The following is a 20,698-nucleotide window of genomic DNA, read 5'->3' as shown; positions in this document are numbered from 1 at the left end:
GTCTTCTCTGCCGGCGGACATACAGAGAAACCTGCGCAACACAGAAGCCCTACCACCTCGGCTGTATGGATTACCCAAGATCCATAAGAACAACGTTCCACTGAGACCGATCGTTAGCGCTCCTGGCTCACCAACGTATAAACTGGCGAAACACTTGGCCTCTCTGCTACAGCCACACGTGGGAAAGACCGACACATACATTAAGGACTCAGGACATTTCATTGAGAAGCTGAAGAAACTGAAACTTGCGCCAAACGACATCCTGGTCAGTTTTGATGTTGTTTCGTTATTTACGAAAGTGCCACTCAGCGACGCTCTGGAGCACATCGGTTCCATGTTCCCGCAAGACATCAAAAAGCTCTTCCATGCATGTCTCACCACGAGCTATTTCACGTGGAATGGCGATTTCTACGAACACCTGGAAGGAGTCGCCATGGGTAGTCCTCTCAGTCCAGTGGTGGCCAACTTCTTCATGGAACAATTCGAAGCACAGGCACTGGACTCGGCGACTTGCAAACCTAAGGTGTGGTACAGGTACGTCGATGATACTTTCGTGGTGTGGAGCCTTGGTGAAGAACAGCTCGGTGAATTCCTGAGACACTTGAACAGCCTCCATGCCAACATAACATTTACCATGGAGGTAGAAAAGGACAGGAAACTGCCATTTCTAGATGTGCTGGTCACAAGGGACGGCGAAAAATGGCTCTGAGCACTATGCGACTTAACTGCTACGGTCATCAGTCCCCTAGAACTTAGAACTACTTAAACCTAACTAACCTAAGGACAGCACACAACACCCAGCCATCACGAGGCAGAGAAAATCCCTGACCCCGCCGGGAATCGAACCCGGGAACCCGAGGGTGGGAAGCGAGAACGCTACCGCACGACCACGAGATGCGGGCGGGACGGCGAAAACCTGGGACACAGCGTGTATCGAAAACCGACACACACGGACCGATACCTCCACAAACTGTCAAACCACCACCCGAGCCAGAAAAGAGGCATGATTAGTACGCTCGTAACGAGAGCAGGACGAATATGTGAGCCTCAACACCTCAAACGAGAAATGCAACACCTGGAAACTGTTCTGAGGAGCAATGGGTACTCCACAAATTACATTAGAAGTGTAACAGAGCCAAACACTAGGCGAAGTAAGGAACCAGAAAAAGAAATGTCGGGTACGGTCTTTCTGCCATACATTCCCAGAGTGACGGACAGAATCGGCCGTATATTGCGCAAACACGGCGTAAAGACGATTTTCAAACCGACAAGGAAGATCAAAGAGTGTCTCAGATCGGCGAAGGAGAAAAGAGACCCACTTGCAATGTCGGGAATATACCGTATACCTTGCACATGCGGAAAAGTTTATGTCGGAATGACTGGACGATCCATTAACACCAGGATCAAAGAGCATAAGCGACATTGCAGGTTGGGGCAGGTGGAGAAATCGGCCGTGGCAGAACACGCACTGAATGAGACCGACCACGTAATAAAATTCGCCGACACGGAAGTTCTGGCTGTAGAGAAGCACTATCACACGCGCTTGTTCAGAGAAGCTGTAGAAATCCAAAAGCACGCGAACAGTTTCAACAAGAAAGAGGAAAGCCTTAAGGTAAACGGATCCTGGCTTCCCGTACTGCAGCGAACGACCGTCGCAGGTAGCAAGAGGAGAACCGCACCGGAAATGACCGCGGAGAAGCCCTCGGACGTTGGCGCGCCAGGTACATATAGTCTGCGGCCGCGAGCTCGCCTCCAGTTCACCACCGGCAATGGAGGGTGAAGCTTTGACAATGCCAGCCACTCGTGCTGGCGAAACGTCAGAAAAATCATTAGATGAACGTCGGCCGAAGAACCCGAGACAGAAGCCAATAGGCAGTTGGTCAACAAGTGGCTTCGAAAGCCTTAACAATTTTGCAAATTCATATTGTTGTTGACTACGTGTGTCCATTGAATAAAAATGTAATTTGCAATGTAAAAACTTGTTTGTTGCTCAGCATAACTTACCACTGTAAATTAGACGGTTGCCAACCAATTTCACGAACTCACAAACTATGGCATATAGTCATACAACACGCAGTACTTTAAGACTTTGTAATTTAATATCGTGTATTGCCTAAAGTGTAGTTTAAAATGTTAACAAACATGTTTGCTGCACAAGATAAATGAAGAGTGCTCGGTTTGATGGTTTCTCAGATGATGTCAGGTGCTCACAAAGTTTAGCATTATAACCATTTAATCTGTAATGTTACATAAATTAATTATTTATTGTGATTAATGATGTCTGTTGTGTAAAGTATAATTTAAACGTTAAGAAACAAGTTTGACGCCCAACACTGTAAGGAAGTGGTTTGTATCTTTGCTTATAATGTTTGATTACCAGAGAGCTTTCAGACGCTAGTCAGTTGTTTCCTAAAGATGACCCAACAGGTCAGAAGGAAGTTTGGAGTTAGAAAAAAATAATAGAAAAGAAAAACAGCGTACCTGTTACTCAATCTTAAATATGGAATTGTTCTACCAAGAGGAAACGGAAGAAGTCACGTATAAGGGTACATTCATCGTGATTCTGCACACACAATAAGGACTTATTCGTATGAAATGACAGCGTGGCGCGACTCATGTGTTCGATGTTGTCTTTGAGCGACTAAGCGCACCATTGCCAGTGTGCCTATGGTCAGAGCCAAAATCTGTAAATGGCGGTTATTAGCAAGTGTTGTTGATTGGGAGCAACCACTTTGAGGCAGATCTTTAAAGTTTTCTGTGTCATGACAGCGGTCGAATGTTTGAAGTACGTCGATGTGATGTACGCAGCTTCGGCGGGCATATTTCCTGACTGACAACCTTTCTTTGCAAATAGGAGGGACGTACAATAAGTTATACAACAACCCGCCAGGGTAGCAGAGCGCGCTCACTCGCTGCTTCCTGGACGCGGGCAGGCGCGCCGGCCCCGCATCGAATCCGCCTGGCGGATTAACGACGAGGGCCGGTGTGCCGGCCAGCCCGTATGTGGTTTTTAGGCGGTTTTCCACACCCCGCTAGGTGAATACCAGGCCGGTCCCCACGTTCCGCCTCAGTTACACGCATTGCAGACATTTGAAACATGTCTGCACTATTTCACGCTTTACACTAGACACAGACATTTGGGGTACACTGATTCCATCCTGGAGGTTACAGGATGGCGGCAGGAAGGGCATCCGGTCACACCTAAAACTAACCTTGCCAAATCCGTTCTAACCACGCCGACCCTGCGATCGCTGTGGGACTATGGCGTAAGCGAAAGAAAGAAAGTTCAACAAGCAATACAACACTTTTTTTCTGAAAGCATGTTGGTATTATTCAGAATTCCAATACACTATATTATTCCCCACTCTCCTATTTCTGAAAACAATCTACGTTTAATGTGACAGTCCTACGCTACCTCACTGGATTGGCTTGTATGCCTCTACTGGAGCCAATGTCTTCTACTTCAGTAACGTCACCATGAAGCTCTATTGGATCAAGCAGATGGAAGTCGGAAAGTGCGACATCTGGGCTGCAGGGTCGGTGAGGAAGTGCAGTCCAATGAGGTTTTGTGAGCTCCTCTCGGGTACCTTGTACTGTCGTGGTGAAGGAGAAGTTCGTTTGCACTTTTTTTTGGTGAGGAACTAACTGAAGTTGTTTATTTGATTTCCTGAGGGCAGCGCAACACACTTCAGTGCTGATCGTTGCACCATGAGGGAGGATATGAAACAGAATAACCCTTTAGAGTCTCAGATGACCACTGAATTGACTGTACAGTCTGAGTGTGCAGATTTGAACTTTTTCTTCAGAGGAGAGGTGGTGTGGCCCCTCTCCATGGACTGCCATTTTGTTTCTGGTTCGAACTGGTGAACCCATGTTTCATCGCCTGTGACGATGTAGTAACACGCAAGCAATTTCGCACAAATCCTTCTCTGTTGCTCTTTATGGTCTTCTGCTAGGCGGCTATGAACCCAGCAAGCACACATGTTTGAGGTTTGAGTAGCCTAAATGGAGGACGAGTGTGTCAGCACTACCAACAAAGGCATCCAGGTGTTTGATTGAGGTCCGTCGATCACCTCGGTCAGCATATTCCAACACTGCAGGAGTCACAGCTGTGTGCGGCCGACTGGCAACTAGGAGGTCGAAGAGATTTGCCTGACCTTATTGCGACGTTGGCGGACGCTTCGTCCAACGACTCACCGTGCTTTTGTTCACCGCCAGGTCTCCGCAGACATTCTTCAAGAGCCTGTGATCATGTGCGTTACCATGGTTTTACACCAAAGGGAACTTAATGGCAGATCTCCGTTTGGAAAATACCTCAGCTACAGACTCTACATATCAGAACTTAACGTAACTACACGCCGTTCCACAGCAAATCCGCCTTTTTCCAACAGAAACTGACCGAGAAAACAATGCGTTGCTTTGCTCACTGAACGCCCCTCATTAATAGTAATGTGACAACAGCCTAAGCTTAAAGCCACCATCTGAGATACGTTGACAGACAGAAGACTATACAGAGACCGCTTTGTCCCGTTTATAATTTGAGACACAGTGCAATCTACCGAAGTGCACAGCGAATGCAGATTTCCTATTAACTGTGTCACTCAGGTAGCTGTACGCGGAGGCCTTGCGTGATCTAGACAATACGGAGAAAGAGGTTACCGATAAAAATGATGAAAAAAAACGACAAAACAATTAAAATTATATGGGTGTTGTATAGTTCTTTTGAGCAGTTTATAACAGCAATTGGGCGAATTTAGCATCTGTAGGCCATCATATAACTCTCTCTCTTACGTTTATTGGGCAGAGAAGCATGCCCTGCCTTGTACTGTATCATTAGAGACGGTGGCTGGTCGTTAGGGATGCACAGGTCGTTAGGAACGACTGATTTACTGCTGGTGTCGCGTTAAGAGGGCAGATTCTCTGCTGGGTTCATAAATGCACCATCACGGAAGTCCAGCAGCCTATTTAGAAAATTTATGGTGACATAAATGGGTAAAGGTTAGTTACAGACTCTCCATTTCTTACTATGTTTCGTCCTGGCCCTCTGTCTACACTGCTGCCCTTTACAACATAAGGCAGGGTGGCAAAATGAAATTTGTCTTATTGTGCGTGTGCAGTATAACAGCAAGAACACATGATTGAATTTGTAGGTAACTTCGAAGAACACAGGATGCGAATTTTGGTGGTCAACGTTGGCGAGCACAAAAACAAGCAGTACAAACTCTGGCCGTGTGCGGGCAGGCGTTATCTTGCTGAAATGCCACTTCTGCTAGGTACAACGGATCTCACAACGCCGGGTATCGAGTTGTATATGGACGATAAACACGGGCATGTTTTTAAAGTGATGATATGACGTCCTCTCCGAAATCCGTCGTCAGATGTTCTAAATGGGCGAGATATCTGAAGAATATGCTAGTCAGCGCAAGAGTCGAACACCTTCTATTGGAAGTAGGTGAGGGCAGTAGGGGCAACATTCGGTTGTAATGCATATGTGCGTTCCCTTCATTTGTTTAAGCCAAGTATTATGCATATTTATGCGATCGGGAATGTTCAGTAGCAGCCAGGCTACATGTACATTTAACAATTAAGCGTCGGCAAGGAGCGTTATAGATGAAATCGTAGGAGACAATGTTGTGCAACCTTAGTAGGGACAAGATCCGACTATTTGGGAGTAGGATCTTACAATCTGAGACCGTTTTCCGAGACAAACTTCCTTCACAATACCCGCAAACGTGACGTCAGATCCGCCTAGCAACAACGATCTGAACGCCATATATATATATATATATATATATATATATATATATATATATATATATATATATATATATATTAGTGTCCTAATTGGCTGAGGCAGAAAGGGGGGTAGGTCTCTCTTGTCCTTCAGGAAGACAGGGAGGGTCAGTCGCGAAAAGCCACTCAAAACGAACGGTCGAGTAACCGGGGTGGCTGTAAAAGAACGGTCACGAGTGCATATTTGAGATGTTAAACAAGATATAAAGTGAAGTTCTTAGTTATAAGAACGCCACATGTCATGGGCAGTGTCTATCATTATCCAAAGTCAGAAAACTGTGTTATTGTGTGTAAAGAGTCGAATATAACGGCGTAGTCCAGAGCCGCCGTATTGCAAATGCTGATTCTGTAACGTGTGTGACAAAGCAATTTCTGTATTAAAACAAGTATAGTACAAACGTCGTTGACAATTAACAACTGGCTTCCCTAAACACTCCACTTTAGCAGGATCACCACCTACATGGAACCTGGCGACTGAGCGCTACTACTGTGCTACGAGGGACTTAACCGAAGCAGCAAGACACCAGGTTAGTGATACCACCCAGAGAGGTACTTTCCTCTTGCTACAATGCCAATGAGGGTGTTGTATGGTCCTGCGTTATCTTTCTCAAAAGTAACCTTATGCAACTTCAAAAATAGTGGACAGCACTAACCTTAATGTGTTAGAAATGTAGCTCCTGTTGGCCAAATTATCCGAAATGCAACCGAAGGTACCTTGTTGTGAACCCAATGACACTTTACATCGGATGCTGGGTCGATGTGCTGACGCTGACACTGAAAAGACGAGCCTGACTTTGTCGTTCCTGCGGTTCCTAATGGGTGGAAGAATAGATGTTACCTTTCTTCTTGATTCGTCCTTCCTGGCTGGGTCGATGTGATGACTAAAATTGCAGCCAGGGATCTTTCGCTCGCCTCAGAGTCTCCACAGATGGATATGGCCTTTGTGATGGTGTGCGCGGCCCCAGGACACTGAAGTTTCCTCCTTTCACGGAAACAATCAACTCAAAAAAGACAGGAAAATTACGTAACACGAAGGAATTATCCGAATGGAACGGAAATCGGTGGATATACGTACACAGAGAAACAAATGATAACAATTTCAGGAAAATTGGATCACTGATTCAACAGAAACAGCTTCACAAATTGAGTAAGTCAGTAACCCGTTGATCCACGTCTGGCCCTTATGCGAGCAGTTACTGGGCTAGGCACTGACTGACAGATTTGCTGGATGTCCTCGTGAGGGTTACTGTGCCACATTCTGTCCAGTGGGTGTTTTAGGAGGGCGGTTCAGAAAGTAACCTCCGATTGGTCACAGTGGGGGTTGTGTGGGGAGTAGCGACGCCATCTGTGCGTTCACGCACTCAACAGGTCAGTCGGCATCAAGCCGTGGTCGAGTGAACGTCGTACCTGCGCTAGTTTAGTTTTTGTGGCAGTTTGAAATGTGTGCTGCAATAGAAAACCCCGCCAAATGTGAAGTGCGTGCTGTCATAAGGTTTTTTACAGCCAAAGGATATTCTGCAGCAGCTATTCATCGTGAGCTTTGTGCCGTGTACGGACCGAGAGTTATGAGTGAAGGAGTTGTCCGTGAATGGGTACGTTTATTTAAAAGTGGACGAGAAAACGCTCATGATGAAGAGAGGAGCGGTAGACCATCATTGGTGACTGACGAACTCGTTCAGACAGTTGATGCAAAAGTTCGTGAAAATCGACGTTTCTCAATGTCGGAGTTGTCTACTGGTTTTCCACAGATTTCTAAGACTCTCTTGTACGAGATAGTGACAGCAAGATTGGGTTACCGTAAGTTCTGTGCACGATGGGTGCCCAAAATTCTTACCGACCACCACAAAACTCAAAGAATGGCCTCTGCATTAGACTTTCTGTCACGTTATGAGGACGAAGGGGAACCACTGTTAAACAGAATCGTGACCGGTGACGAAACCTGGATTAAGTACGTGAACCCTGAGACAAAAGAACAATCAAAGGTATGGGCACATTCAGATTCGCCTACCAAACCAAGAAAAGCATCGCAAGATTTTTCTGCCAGAAAACTGATGGCAACGGTGTTTTGGGATGCCAAAGGGGTGTTGTTGGTTGAATTCATGGAACGTGGTACGACCATTAATCAAGACGTGTACTGTGAAACAATAAAAAAGTTACGACGGGCTATACAGAACAAACGCCGTGGTATGCTGACTTCCGGTATCGTTTTTTTTTTGCACGATAACGCCCGTCCTCACTCTGCTCGCAGGGCAACGGCCCTTCTTGAGTCCTTCAAGTGGGACGTTATCAACCATCCACCTTACAGCCCAGACCTGGCGCCAAGTGATTATCACCTCTTCATGCATTTGAAGAAATGGCTCGTGTCACAGCGGTTTGATGACGACGAAGAGCTCAAAGATGCGGTCACAGGCTGGCTCCAGGCACAAGCGGGTGATTTTTATGCAGAAGGAATTTCAAAGCTTGTGAAGAGATACGATAAGTGCCTCAATCGCTATGGAGACTATGTAGAAAAATAGTGCAAAGATGTAGTTGTAAGATGTATATATTAAAATATTTTTATTTAACTTGGTGTATTTTTTTAAATCAACCGGAGGTTACTTTCTGAACGGCCCTCGTATATCCTCAGAATCACGAGATAGTTGGAAGGCCCTGTCGATAACGCTAGAAACTTTCACTGTGAGGAAGAGATGGCCGGCCGAAGTGGCCGTGCGGTTAAGGGCGCTGCAGTCTGGAACCGCGAGACCGCTACGGTCGCAGGTTCGAATCCTGCCTCGGGCATGGATGTTTGTGATGTCCTTAGGTTAGTTAGGTTTAACTAGTTCTAAGTTCTAGGGGACTAATGACCTCAGCAGTTGAGTCCCATAGTGCTCAGAGCCATTTGAACCATTTGAGGAAGAGATGTGGCGACTTTGCTGGCCAAGGTAGGGTTTGGAAAGCACGAGACAAGCAGTAGAAACTCTCGCTCTGAGGGAGCAGACGATGTCTTGCTGAAATGTCAGCCTAGAATGGTTGCTATGAAGGGCAAAAAACACGGAGTGAAATATCGGCCACATACTGATGCGCTGTAAGGTTGTCGAGGGATTTCAGGAACTTGCTCCTGGCTCGAACCGTTGCGTCAGAGCGGCCAAAACAAGGTGACGGATCCAACAGTTCGTTGGCAAGTCGGCGCACCTCGAGACACAGACAACACCGTATAGAGAGCCCTGGAGGCCTGGCAGTTTCTAACCTGGCGGCGGCTCTCCCTGCCAGCTGGCTCGGACAGCCGGGGTCTGCGCTGGAGACGGGCAGGCGGTGCTGGCCTCCGAGAGCCGCTGCGTACGTCGACCTGCCGGACAAAAGAAGGCGCACAGTGCGTGATTATAAACCAACTTACTGTAGCAGGTCAGCAAGCAAGAAGCACATGGCATCCACTAAAATAGAGGCTCCATGTTTAGAGGAGTTTCTGCAGGCAGTAATAAGTTTCATACATATAAACGGTTCTTGAACATAAGAATACACTACTGGCCATTAAAATTGCTACACCACGAAGATGACGTGCTACAGACGCGAAATTTAACCGACTGGAAGAAGATACTGTGATATGCAAATTATTAGCTTTTCAGAGCATTCACACAAGGTTGGCGCCGGTGGCAACACCTACAACGTACTGACTTGAGGCAAGTTTCCAACCGATTTCTCATACACAAACAGCAGGTGACCGGCGTTGCATGGTGAAACGTTGTTGTGATGCCTCGTGTAAGGAGGAGAAATGCGTACCATCACGTTTCCCACTTTGATAAAGGTCGGATTGTAGACTAACGTGATTGCGGTTTATCATATCGCGACATTGCTGCTCACGTTGGTCGAGTTCCAATGACTGTCAGCAGAATATGGAATCGGTGGGTTCATGGGGGTAATACGAAACGCCGTGCTGAATCCCAACGGCCTCGTATCACTAGCAGTAGAGATGACAGGCAACTTATCCGCATGGCTGTAACGGATCGTGCAGCCACGTCTCGATCCCTGAGTCAACAGATGGGGACGTTTGCAAGACAACAACCATCTGCACGAACAGTTCAATGACGTTTGCAGCAGCATGGACTATCAGCTCGCAGACGATGGCTGCGGTTACCCTTGACGCTGCATTACAGACAGGAGCGCCTGTCATTGTGTACTCAACGATAAACCTGGGCGCACCATAGCTAAACGTCATTTTTTCGGATGAATCCAGGTTCCGTTTACAGCATTATGATGGTCGCATCGGTGTTTGGCGAAATCGCGGTGAACGCACATTGGAAGCGTGTATTCGTCATCGTCATACCCGGCGTGATGGTATGGGGTGCCATCAGGAACACGTCTCGGTCACCTCTTGTTCGCATTGACGGCACTTTGAGCAGTGGACGTTACATTTCAGATGTGTTACGATCCGTGGCTCTACCCTTCATTCAATCCCTGCGAAACACTACATTTCAGCAGGATAATGCGCGACCGCATGTTGCTTTTCTGGATACAGAAAAAGTTCGACTGCTGAACTGCCAGCACATTCTCCAAATCTCTCACCAATTGACAACGTCTGGTCAATGGTGGCCGAGAAACTGGTTCGTCAAAATAAGCCAGTCACTACTCTTGATGAACTGTGGTATCGTGTTGAAGCTGCATGGGCAGCTGTATCTGTACACACCATCCAAGCTCTGTTTGACTCAATGCCCAGGCGTATCAAGGCCGTTATTACGGCCAGAGGTGGTTGTTCTGGGTACTGATTTCTCAGGATCTACGCACCCAAACAGCATGAAAATGTAATTACATGTCAGTTCTAGTATAATATACACTCCTGGAAATTGAAATAAGAACACCGTGAATTCATTGTCCCAGGAAGGGGAAACTTTATTGACACATTCCTGGGGTCAGATCATCACATGATCACACTGACAGAACCACAGGCACATAGACACAGGCAACAGAGCATGCACAATGTCGGCACTAATACAGTGTATATCCACCTTTCGCAGCAATGCAGGCTGCTATTCTCCCATGGAGACGATCGTAGAGATGCTGGATGTAGTCCTGTGGAACGGCTTGCCATGCCATTTCCACCTGGCGCCTCAGTTGGACCAGCGTTCGTGCTGGACGTGCAGACCGCGTGAGACGACGCTTCATCCAGTCCCAAACATGCTCAATGGGGGACAGATCCGGAGATCTTGCTGGCCAGGGTAGTTGACTTACACCTTCTAGAGCACGTTGGGTGGCACGGGATACATGCGGACGTGCATTGTCCTGTTGGAACAGCAAGTTCCCTTGCCGGTCTAGGAATGGTAGAACGATGGGTTCGATGACGGTTTGGATGTACCGTGCACTATTCAGTGTCCCCTCGACGATCACCAGTGGTGTACGGCCAGTGTAGGAGATCGCTCCCCACACCATGATGCCGGGTGTTGGCCCTGTGTGCCTCGGTCGTATGCAGTCCTGATTGTGGCGCTCACCTGCACGGCGCCAAACACGCATACGACCATCATTGGCACCAAGGCAGAAGCGACTCTCATCGCTGAAGACGACACGTCTCCATTCGTCCCTCCATTCACGCCTGTCGCGACACCACTGAAGGCGGGCTGCACGATGTTGGGGCGTGAGCGGAAGACGGCCTAACGGTGTGCGGGACCGTAGCCCAGCTTCATGGAGACGGTTGCGAATGGTCCTCGCCGATACCCCAGGAGCAACAGTGTCCCTAATTTGCTGGGAAGTGGCGGTGCGGTCCCCTACGGCACTGCGTAGGATCCTACGGTCTTGGCGTGCATCCGTGCGTCGCTGCGGTCCGGTCCCAGGTCGACGGGCACGTGCACCTTCCGCCGACCACTGGCGACAACATCGATGTACTGTGGAGACCTCACGCCCCACGTGTTGAGCAATTCGGCGGTACGTCCACCCGGCCTCCCGCATGCCCACTATACGCCCTCGCTCAAAGTCCGTCAACTGCACATACGGTTCACGTCCACGCTGTCGCGGCATGCTACCAGTGTTAAAGACTGCGATGGAGCTCCGTATGCCACGGCAAACTGGCTGACACTGACGGCGGCGGTGCACAAATGCTGCGCAGCTAGCGCCATTCGACGGCCAACACCGCGGTTCCTGGTGTGTCCGCTGTACTGTGCGTGTGATCATTGCTTGTACAGCCCTCTCGCAGTGTCCGGAGCAAGTATGGTGGGTCTGACACACCGGTGTCAATGTGTTCTTTTTTCCATTTCCAGGAGTGTATTTGTCCAATGAATACCCGTTTATCATCTGCATTTCTTCTTGGTGCTGCAATTTTAATGGCGAGTAGTGTAATAACATTATGCTGCCACGGATAATACGCAACTGATTTTTATCAGAGCAAACTAAATATTATAGAGTTTTACATTCAGAAACCGAAGGAGTACGCACTTAGAAGCAACAACTTGAGCATGGGGAATAATGACTACTGGCGTGCCTCAGGTTGCATTTTTGCACCTGCTCGTGTTCATGTTATACGTAAATGATCTGCCAGTGTACATCCAAGAATCTGAAATAGTTCTTTGTGGTGCAACTACTATAATTTAGCGCAAAAGAAAAACTTGAACATAAAAATAAAATATTCTTGAAAATTATTCACTGGTTCGTTGGAGACGAATAATCCCAGAAAATATATAAATTACAGACTTGACCACTACTTTACAAATAATACCTAGAAAAATACTTTGGAATTAATACCTTGAAAAAAGGAAGTAAAGAAACAGTACATTCTAATTGCCAAGATTGTGAACTATTCGTCATACATTAAAGATGGTCTAAAGAGTGTAAGGTACGCACCATTCACCTTACAGATAATAGCAGACTTTTTTCTTTCTCACTCACTCACATCGAGAAATCATAGGGTCTCTAATCAACGAAAAAGAAACTGTGTATTTGAAATTCGGGGTTTTAAAGAACTAGTTCCACTGACAAAGCGTCACAGGGTATATAATACCTAATGAACTTTGATGTCAATTCCAAGAGAGAAACAGCAGTATTAGTAACACTCGAAACGGAAATAACTTACAGTTTGTATATCTCATCATCTACATTATGCAGAAATGTCGTTGACCACTTTCCAAGTACAGTCGTGGACAAAACGAGGGAGACCCCTCGCCTTTTTGTTGTGCTGATCTGAACAGCTTTAAAGTCTGCTACACAGCAAAACAGGCAAGGCAACGAAGTGCTACCAACATTCTATGCACACGCGTGAAATTGAAAAACTATCAGAACTTTGTCAGACTGTTTTCAATCATGTCTAAGACTATATTAATGCTGCTTAGTGTGTTAAACACAACACGTAAATATAATATATAAATGAAAGAAGAAAAGCTAATTAGTATGAAATGTACTAATAAAAATGAATTTCAGCTTATCGAGATAACGTAACTGTTTTAGTAAGACGAAGTACCCCAGATCGTTACGAATTAGCAAAATACTATGCGCATTCGGCCGCTCGTTTTGTCCACTACTGTACATAAGCAGTGAAAGTGTTAAGCTTAAATGCAAATGCAACTGCTCTGAAGGAAAGCACGCCAGGAAAACGTAGAAGATTGCAGAAACATCGACATCGCTGGTTCCCACGAGCAGTACACCTGAACTGAATACCGGAACTGCCACCTGACGATGCTGCAGATGCTCTGCAATAATAATATAAGAGAACTTTTAAGTTTAGTGAAGATTATCTCATGTTTTTATTTATGTTTTAAATAGATGGTAAAGGAAAGTGCCTACCAAACTTGTGTATATGTAAAAATGAAATCATAACACACACACGCATTCACACACACACACACACACACACACACACAGAGAGAGAGAGAGAGAGAGAGAGAGAGAGAGAGAGCTTATGATTAACGCAAGTGAATCATGTAAATGATCGTTACGTTGATGTCGAAAGCTCTAAATCGGCCAAAGCGGAAACTGACCGGCCAAGTCGCGAAGTGGCCAATGTCGCATTCAATTGGCCTACCAATGTCCGATCTTTTCCAGATTTCTGGATTCCGCCTGCCAGTTCGCGAAATCGCTGGGACCGATCGGCCAAACTCCGAAGAAAGAAGCAATGCGGATTTGACTGAACAATTTCAAATTGTATGTCAGGATATTGACCGGTCACTGTCCGATCTTTCCTTGAGTTTGGGATCTGGCCGGTCAGTTTGCGAAGTGGCGTAGACAGATCGGCCAGAATCGGAAGATAAATAAAGAGTGGATGAATATGTATAATTTCAAGATGTATGCAATCATCTTAATTCATCAGTCTCACTTATAAAACGTGTAAACTTTATACAATCTATTCACTTTATAAATCTTTTTGTAATACAACCGGTATTCACTTATTGCAACAAGTTAAGGTTTTGGTGGCATTTGCAATTACACAATATTTTTTTTTCCATTTGTAGCAAATTTGTGGCGCATTTAATAGACCAACGGCATCGATTGTACCCTTGGCCACTGATCAGTGACTAAAGACAATATGTTTCGAAATGATTTTTCTTCTTTGGCATTGGATTCCAGTGCAAGTTGTTTCTCCTGCAAAATAGACAACTCGTTTCTGGAGCATAGTTGCTTGTTTGAACATCACATTCTGCTCCCAGCTTGTACAAAGTTCCATCGACATTCATAACCACTGCAAGAACGCTTCTGGGAGCTCCGCGACCTCTGTCAGCACCTGTTATACGGATGCGGACATTGCCTCCAACTTTTGCAGGTGTCAGTTTTGCATCTGAATTTTTAAACATCTTTGCACCTTGTCCTTGCAAACTGTCGTGAGCTCCTGCCCTCTTCTTCCTGATTTCCTGTTTATTATAACATGGTTTGCAAGTAATGTTCCCTCCATATCCTTCATCTGCATCATTACTCCTTCCAGAAATTGCATGAACATCTTTGCCGTAGGACATACAACAATGAGCAGCACTACACTCTTCTTCACAAACGACACATTTTATTTTAACTCTATTATTGTTAGGTAACAGGTCTCGACTTTTCGATGGTTCTATCTCCACGGCAGCAGCTTCATCAATGGAAGTAGTCACTACGTTTATAGCATCGTCCATTTCGTGTTCGAATTTCTCAAGGTCTCCCTCTGACACTATGTTATCATAATTTTTTTTAGGCAGATTTCAAGTGCACAGCACCACTTTTGCTTAACAGCCAAACATTGCCTCGTATGGTGACTGCTGAATTGCTTGATGTAAAGAACGGTTTTTCACGAACTGGGTGAATCGAAGACTCTCAGCCCAGTGTGCTATCTGTCTGCATGTAAGTCATTATCATATTCGGTACGTCCTGGTTGGCCCATCCGATAGAACCTTGGCTTTGGCTATCTCGGGGTTTTCCAAAACCAATTTCAGTCCAGGCCACATGTTGTATGGCTCATTTACAACTTGGATCGAAAACTCTCTACCATTATCTAACTGCAGCACACGAGGAGCACCTTTAGTGGTAAAGACGTCAAGCAAATGTCAATCAACTTCATCTGCTCTTTTCCTTTCCATGGGTCGCAATAATATAAAATTGGTTACCTTGGATTTGGAATTGAATGTTAGAGGTTGGTAAACTAAACCTTTCTTTGGATTAGACAGTTTAGTCTGACAAGGTCTGCATAAGTGAGGATACAAAGGAATGACCTCTTTGGTGACATTTTTGTACTTAAACTGCAGTTCCTCTTCCATTCATACTCCATGTTCAAGTAAGTTAAGTGCACTATTTCGAACAGTTCTTCTGTATGGGCGTAGTACAAAATAGCGCTGTTGTCTTCTGCTGCTGGCTTAATTAGTTTGTCTTTTCCATCATATTTTCTTAGTGGACGATAGTCAACACTCTCTTTTCTCTGCCTTCCTCGGCTTGTTTAACGTCCTGTATAAAAGAACAGTATCTCTCTTTTGATTATTTCTCTGTCATTTGCTTTTTCTTGCAGCAGCGTCTTCAGTGTCCAGTAACCTGCTTTTCATATTAAACGTCGATTGCATGTATCCAGCCTTTATCGTGAATATTGCTACCGTTTGAAGTAGCCTTGTGTCGGACTATGGAAGAATGATACGAACAATTGACATCGAATGCCCTTACACGCAATTAGCCTAGGTCTTACTACCAAATAATTAGTGCTTGTACGCTCGATTACTAATTTAGGGTATGTTCATTAATTACGTGATCTCAATATGGAGGAAATTAGTCGGGGAAAACATCACCAACTCTCATTTAAACGGGGAGTTGGATTAAAATCTCACGTTAACTTTTTCATTCGGAATACCCCCATTATTAAAAAATAACACCTTTTTTAATAAAATTAAGTCAGAGTATATATACGAGGGCTATTCCGAAAGTAAGGTCCGATCGGTCACGAAATGGAAACGACTATGAAAATCCGATAAAGCTTTGCACAGATGTGTTGGGTAGTGTTTCTAGTATAACCCCAGTTAGCATCACGTCGCTCTTCTCATTTCTGAGCTCGCAGTGAGTGCGTAAAGATGTCTAGAAAATAGTGTCTGCCGCCAAGTACGGGGGCCTGGTGAGAAATTTCCCCTGAAGCTATGCAGCTAACATTACATAACTGTCGTGCTGTTTCGTCTTCAAGACAATTCTCAGCCGCATTCTGCAGGGGCAATGAAGATGCTCCTGCATCGTTTTCAAATGGAAATGTGAGATTACCCACAATACAGCCCGTAATTGTCTCCCTCTGAGTTTCAGCACAGGTCACATGAACCGCTGGTTATGAAGACAACATTTCGGCACAAGACAACGAGCCGTAGGCCAGCGTTGAGAATTGGCGGAGAGCACTGGCGGCTGCCTTCTATAGCGAGGGTATGGGAAAGTTGGTACAACGCTACGATACACGTCTAAGTCGGGTCGGCGACTATGGAGATAAGTAGCTGCAAGGTGTATCTAACTGTTGCAAATAAAACATTTTTGATTTTTACCGTGGTTTCCATTTCGCGACCTATCGGACCTTACTTTCGGAATAGCCCTCGTAATACGTACCAGTCTTTAAGTAAGCTGTTATTATTATTCTCGTCTCAGAAACATACATAAAATACAGTTACACAACTGTTGACAGATAAACACAGTTTGTATAATCTTTGACCAAAATTTGACCACTTCCGGTCCATTTTCAGTTGCCTGGCGAAAGTCGTCTTCCGCGGAGGTGGCCGGACACAGTCGACACTGAATTATGTCTTGAACGGTCTGTTCTTCCCTCAGCCACATTGGGTTCTGTTTTGTTCAATGTGTCCCCATTTTGCCGGGTTAACCCGTGATCTGCCCACTGCTGACCTCAAGCCTATTGAAGGACTTCCAGATTGGCCAATACTCTTCTTGACAAGAGGGTGAAAATTCTGAAAATCTCTTCCAACCAAGAGTGTAGGATGTTTCAGCCCTCCATAGTTGCAGCCTGAATTTTTCATCAGTAGTTCATAGTTTCTCCCATGTACTGAGGGAACGTTTCCTTGAGCTTAGTCGTATTGGGTAGGTTGCTGCCATGCATGGAACGCGTTTTCTTCTCCTCCAGTTTAGTTCCTTCCCGTTTGTTGATATTTTTCTTCGAACAGGAGATGGCGCAATTCCTGCAAGGTGGTAGAGCCATTCGACGGCGCGCTTCTCCCACCATCGCACCAGGTTCGCGGCCGAAGGCGCAGCCTGGAGGTAGCGGGAGTTGGGGTGGCAGCGGGAAGATATAAGGGCGACACCGGCAGATATCACCCAGTCGTCAGGAACGGTTAACTGCTGAAGAAGGCAAGATGTCGGCTTTCTCGCCGCCCCCCCCCCCCCACCCCACGCCCCAAATGTCGTGCCTTTTGGACGACGCCAAACGGCTGAATACCTGAGAACCATTCTTGATTGCTGATTTGTCTCCCCCCAAAAATGCAAATGATTCAGAGTGGAAACGCTGCTGAACTAGAATTTCAAAAATGTGTTTTTTCCTGTTTAAATTCTCATCGACATGGACATATAAAATTTTTGAAGTTTCCACCCCACTTCTGATTTCCTACCGTACGTTACTCTAAATACATATAATGTTAGGATTTATTACACTTTGAATGGCATCTGCAGAAAGAACTAATTCCGCTTGTTATGTATAGACAGGAAGTCGTTTACACGTATGATAAACAATAATGCATCTAACACTAAACCTTGCGGAACGCCATAAGTCATTTCTCCCAAATGAGAAGAATCTCCCCTTATTAAATTGGTCGAAATATTATTTACAAAGTTTTGGTTAAGTAGGACAGTATCCATGTGATTCAAATAGACAAATGCCTTATGTAAGTCGCACAAAATGCGAAGTGGTGACATTTTGTTATTTAGTGCTTGTAAAATTTGGTGAGTGAATCTATAAATGGCATTCCCAGTTGAGAAATCCTTGTGAAATGTAAATAAGGAGCAAATTGTAGGATCTAACCAAGGTTTCCAGATGATTTTTACTGTCAGAATGTTTTAGAAAATCTACATTTACATTACCGCAGACTTTTAAGTGCTTGCTGATATTTGCCAGATGGTATAATAGGGAACTCATATGCTTCGTAAACAGTTCAAATTTTCCCATTGGGATCTGTATACAGTTACACGTAAAAGCGAAGTATTCTTAAGTGGTAATTGACAAGCACACACAAAAAATTGATTATTTCAATATCTTGTGTTCTGTTGTAATATATGTAACAACCCATCCTTTTCCCATATTAGTTCTATACAAAAAGGATGCTAAAGTGTAATATTTTATCATAGAAATGACGTATTGTCACACCGGAAGCAGCAGCATAATTTGATTCCAGAAGCAGCTTTGTGTTACAATATGTTATTTACATAATTCATCAAAGCTTTGTAAGACAACAACAAAAAGTTGTTTTGCAATCTTTTACATATATATCTTCTCTAAAATGTGGTTATGTGTTCAGAGAATTGTAGGACATCTCCCTTTTCAGAGCTTTCTAACTTTTTCAAATACACAGGTGGCTCCTTTACCTTATTATCCAATCTTCAATTATTCTGACGAAATAAGATAAACTTACTTTTATATGTTTTCTTAAGCATATTGCAGATTGTTCTGTTCTTTTGGCTTATTTCACTACACAGTGCCTAATTACTGACTCTGATCTGAAAAAGCTACCCCTGTGATAACAGTAGCTCAAAGGATCTTCCTTTTTGTGAGGCCAGGCCGCCACATTTTCTCTGTCAGAAGCTCAGCCGACCTATCTTTCTCACTCTCCCCCGATTATTCTGGCGTTGTCAGTGTCTAGAATAACCCCATATGTCAACTGTACAAAAGGCACTGGACCTGTAGGATATTTAATTTGAGTCAGTAGCAACCTACTCAACTCTGTGTTCTCATAGCTCAGAGCATTCAGGACTAGTTATGTTGCTGCAGGACATCCACAAAACTGACACTTGTGTGTTAAGTTGCCAATCCTCGTCCTCCAAGTCACCCCTACCGCTGTAATTTCTGTCTCTACTGAGGATGTTACCTCCTCCACCTACAATAATCACCTTATCCTCTTTTTAAAAACCCACACACAAATTCCCAGTTTTCTCTGTCACCTAGCTAAGGCTTACATTTCGCTTCGCAATAATTGTGATCTGGTACCCTGTTCCTAACTTGTGTTGTACAATCTGGTGCACACCGCAGCCATGGCTTCTCCATAACAGCCAGATTATTTGGTTTCTGGTTTCTTTTGTTATCGACCTACACTTAGTTTCTCTGCCTGACGTCTGCTGCAGCTTACTGCAGCTGGATGACGCTCTTCCCTCCTACTACTAGTAACAAGTTAAACTTATCAGATACTGTAAGCTCAAATGTAGTCGAAAGTTTATTTCCCTGTCACCCATTACTTGTTACCTTTACCAGTTTCCCACAGTCTTGCTCCCCCTTGAGCCCGTTTAGTTCAAATTTCCCTTGATCTAATTCAGCCTCAAGGGCATAAATCTTTGTTTCCTCTTCAGCGACTCTCTTATCTATCTTTCAGAGCCTAAAGTTCCACAAGAGAGCATCGTTGAGTGAGTTCCTCATTCACCCCCCACCCCCCGCCCATCACAGTCACCCCATCGGATTTCCAACCCACGATCTGAACATACCATTCTCTGTTTGAGTGCCCTAAGGCAACGCCTACACTCATCACCCATTATAATGCGGACTCGTAGAGCTAAATTACTTACATTTCACACTACACGAATTTTCGTTATTTTCGAGCCGCCAAAATTAGTCCTAAAGGTTAGGGCTTCAGATTTTTGATGTAAGGTAAAAATATAGTTATTTTCACTGAAAACAAGAACACAGCATTTGTATGACAGAAGAATGTGTTCATTTATCCAAACTAAAATGTCACTTTCAATTACTACTTCGCAGGAATATTATTTGCTATTAAACAATGTTTACGGTCAGCTTTGTATAACCTACTACACGTGATGCCTTATTACGTGTTAATATAAATAAAAAACCTCTGATCACGAAATCTTCAACAGCCCAAATGAAAGAGATACAAAGGTACGAAGTTAAGTATAAAATATGCTTCCAACAATTACTTTTAATAACACATATACAGTTACATACAGGGACTAATGTTGCCAAGGGAGCAACTAATACCTTGTGGGATGAGTCTACAAACGTGATACGCATGCGTACTGAAACGGCACTCTTCGATTGTCTCCCATGTACATGAATACTGCTCAGTAATGTTTTTCATGGCGAAATAACGTTGTATCAAATGATTTTAGTCATATTTTCATTGTACGTTAAGATATGGCGCCTTAGCTGATGGAGAACTTTGTTCGGCAACCACAGGCACCTCGTGTGCCGCACGTTTCATTTGTTTAGATAACACGGCTCAAATTTCCATATTTACAATCATGTTTGGGCGTGGGAAAGGGGGAGAGGTTTCGGAAATTTGCATGTTTTTACCTAACTTGCTGCTACAGT

At 44.8% G+C, this 20,698-nt stretch overlaps 1 protein-coding gene across 1 annotated transcript in view; it reads right to left on the bottom strand.

Moving 5' to 3' along the window:
* Positions 1–20,698, bottom strand: part of LOC126262748 (uncharacterized) — a 280,472-nt gene that overhangs the window by 13,775 nt on the left and 245,999 nt on the right. Inside the window, exon 4 of the mRNA XM_049959559.1 lies at positions 9,020–9,118. Coding sequence (XP_049815516.1) covers positions 9,020–9,118 — 99 coding nt within the window. The remainder of the gene's footprint in view (positions 1–9,019; positions 9,119–20,698) is intronic.

This window comes from Schistocerca nitens, chromosome 6, assembly GCF_023898315.1.
Source record: "Schistocerca nitens isolate TAMUIC-IGC-003100 chromosome 6, iqSchNite1.1, whole genome shotgun sequence".
Classification (NCBI taxonomy): Eukaryota; Metazoa; Arthropoda; class Insecta; order Orthoptera; family Acrididae; genus Schistocerca; species Schistocerca nitens.
The sequence above is the reverse complement of the archived record's forward strand: the minus strand, read 5'-3'. Positions and strand labels throughout refer to the sequence as shown.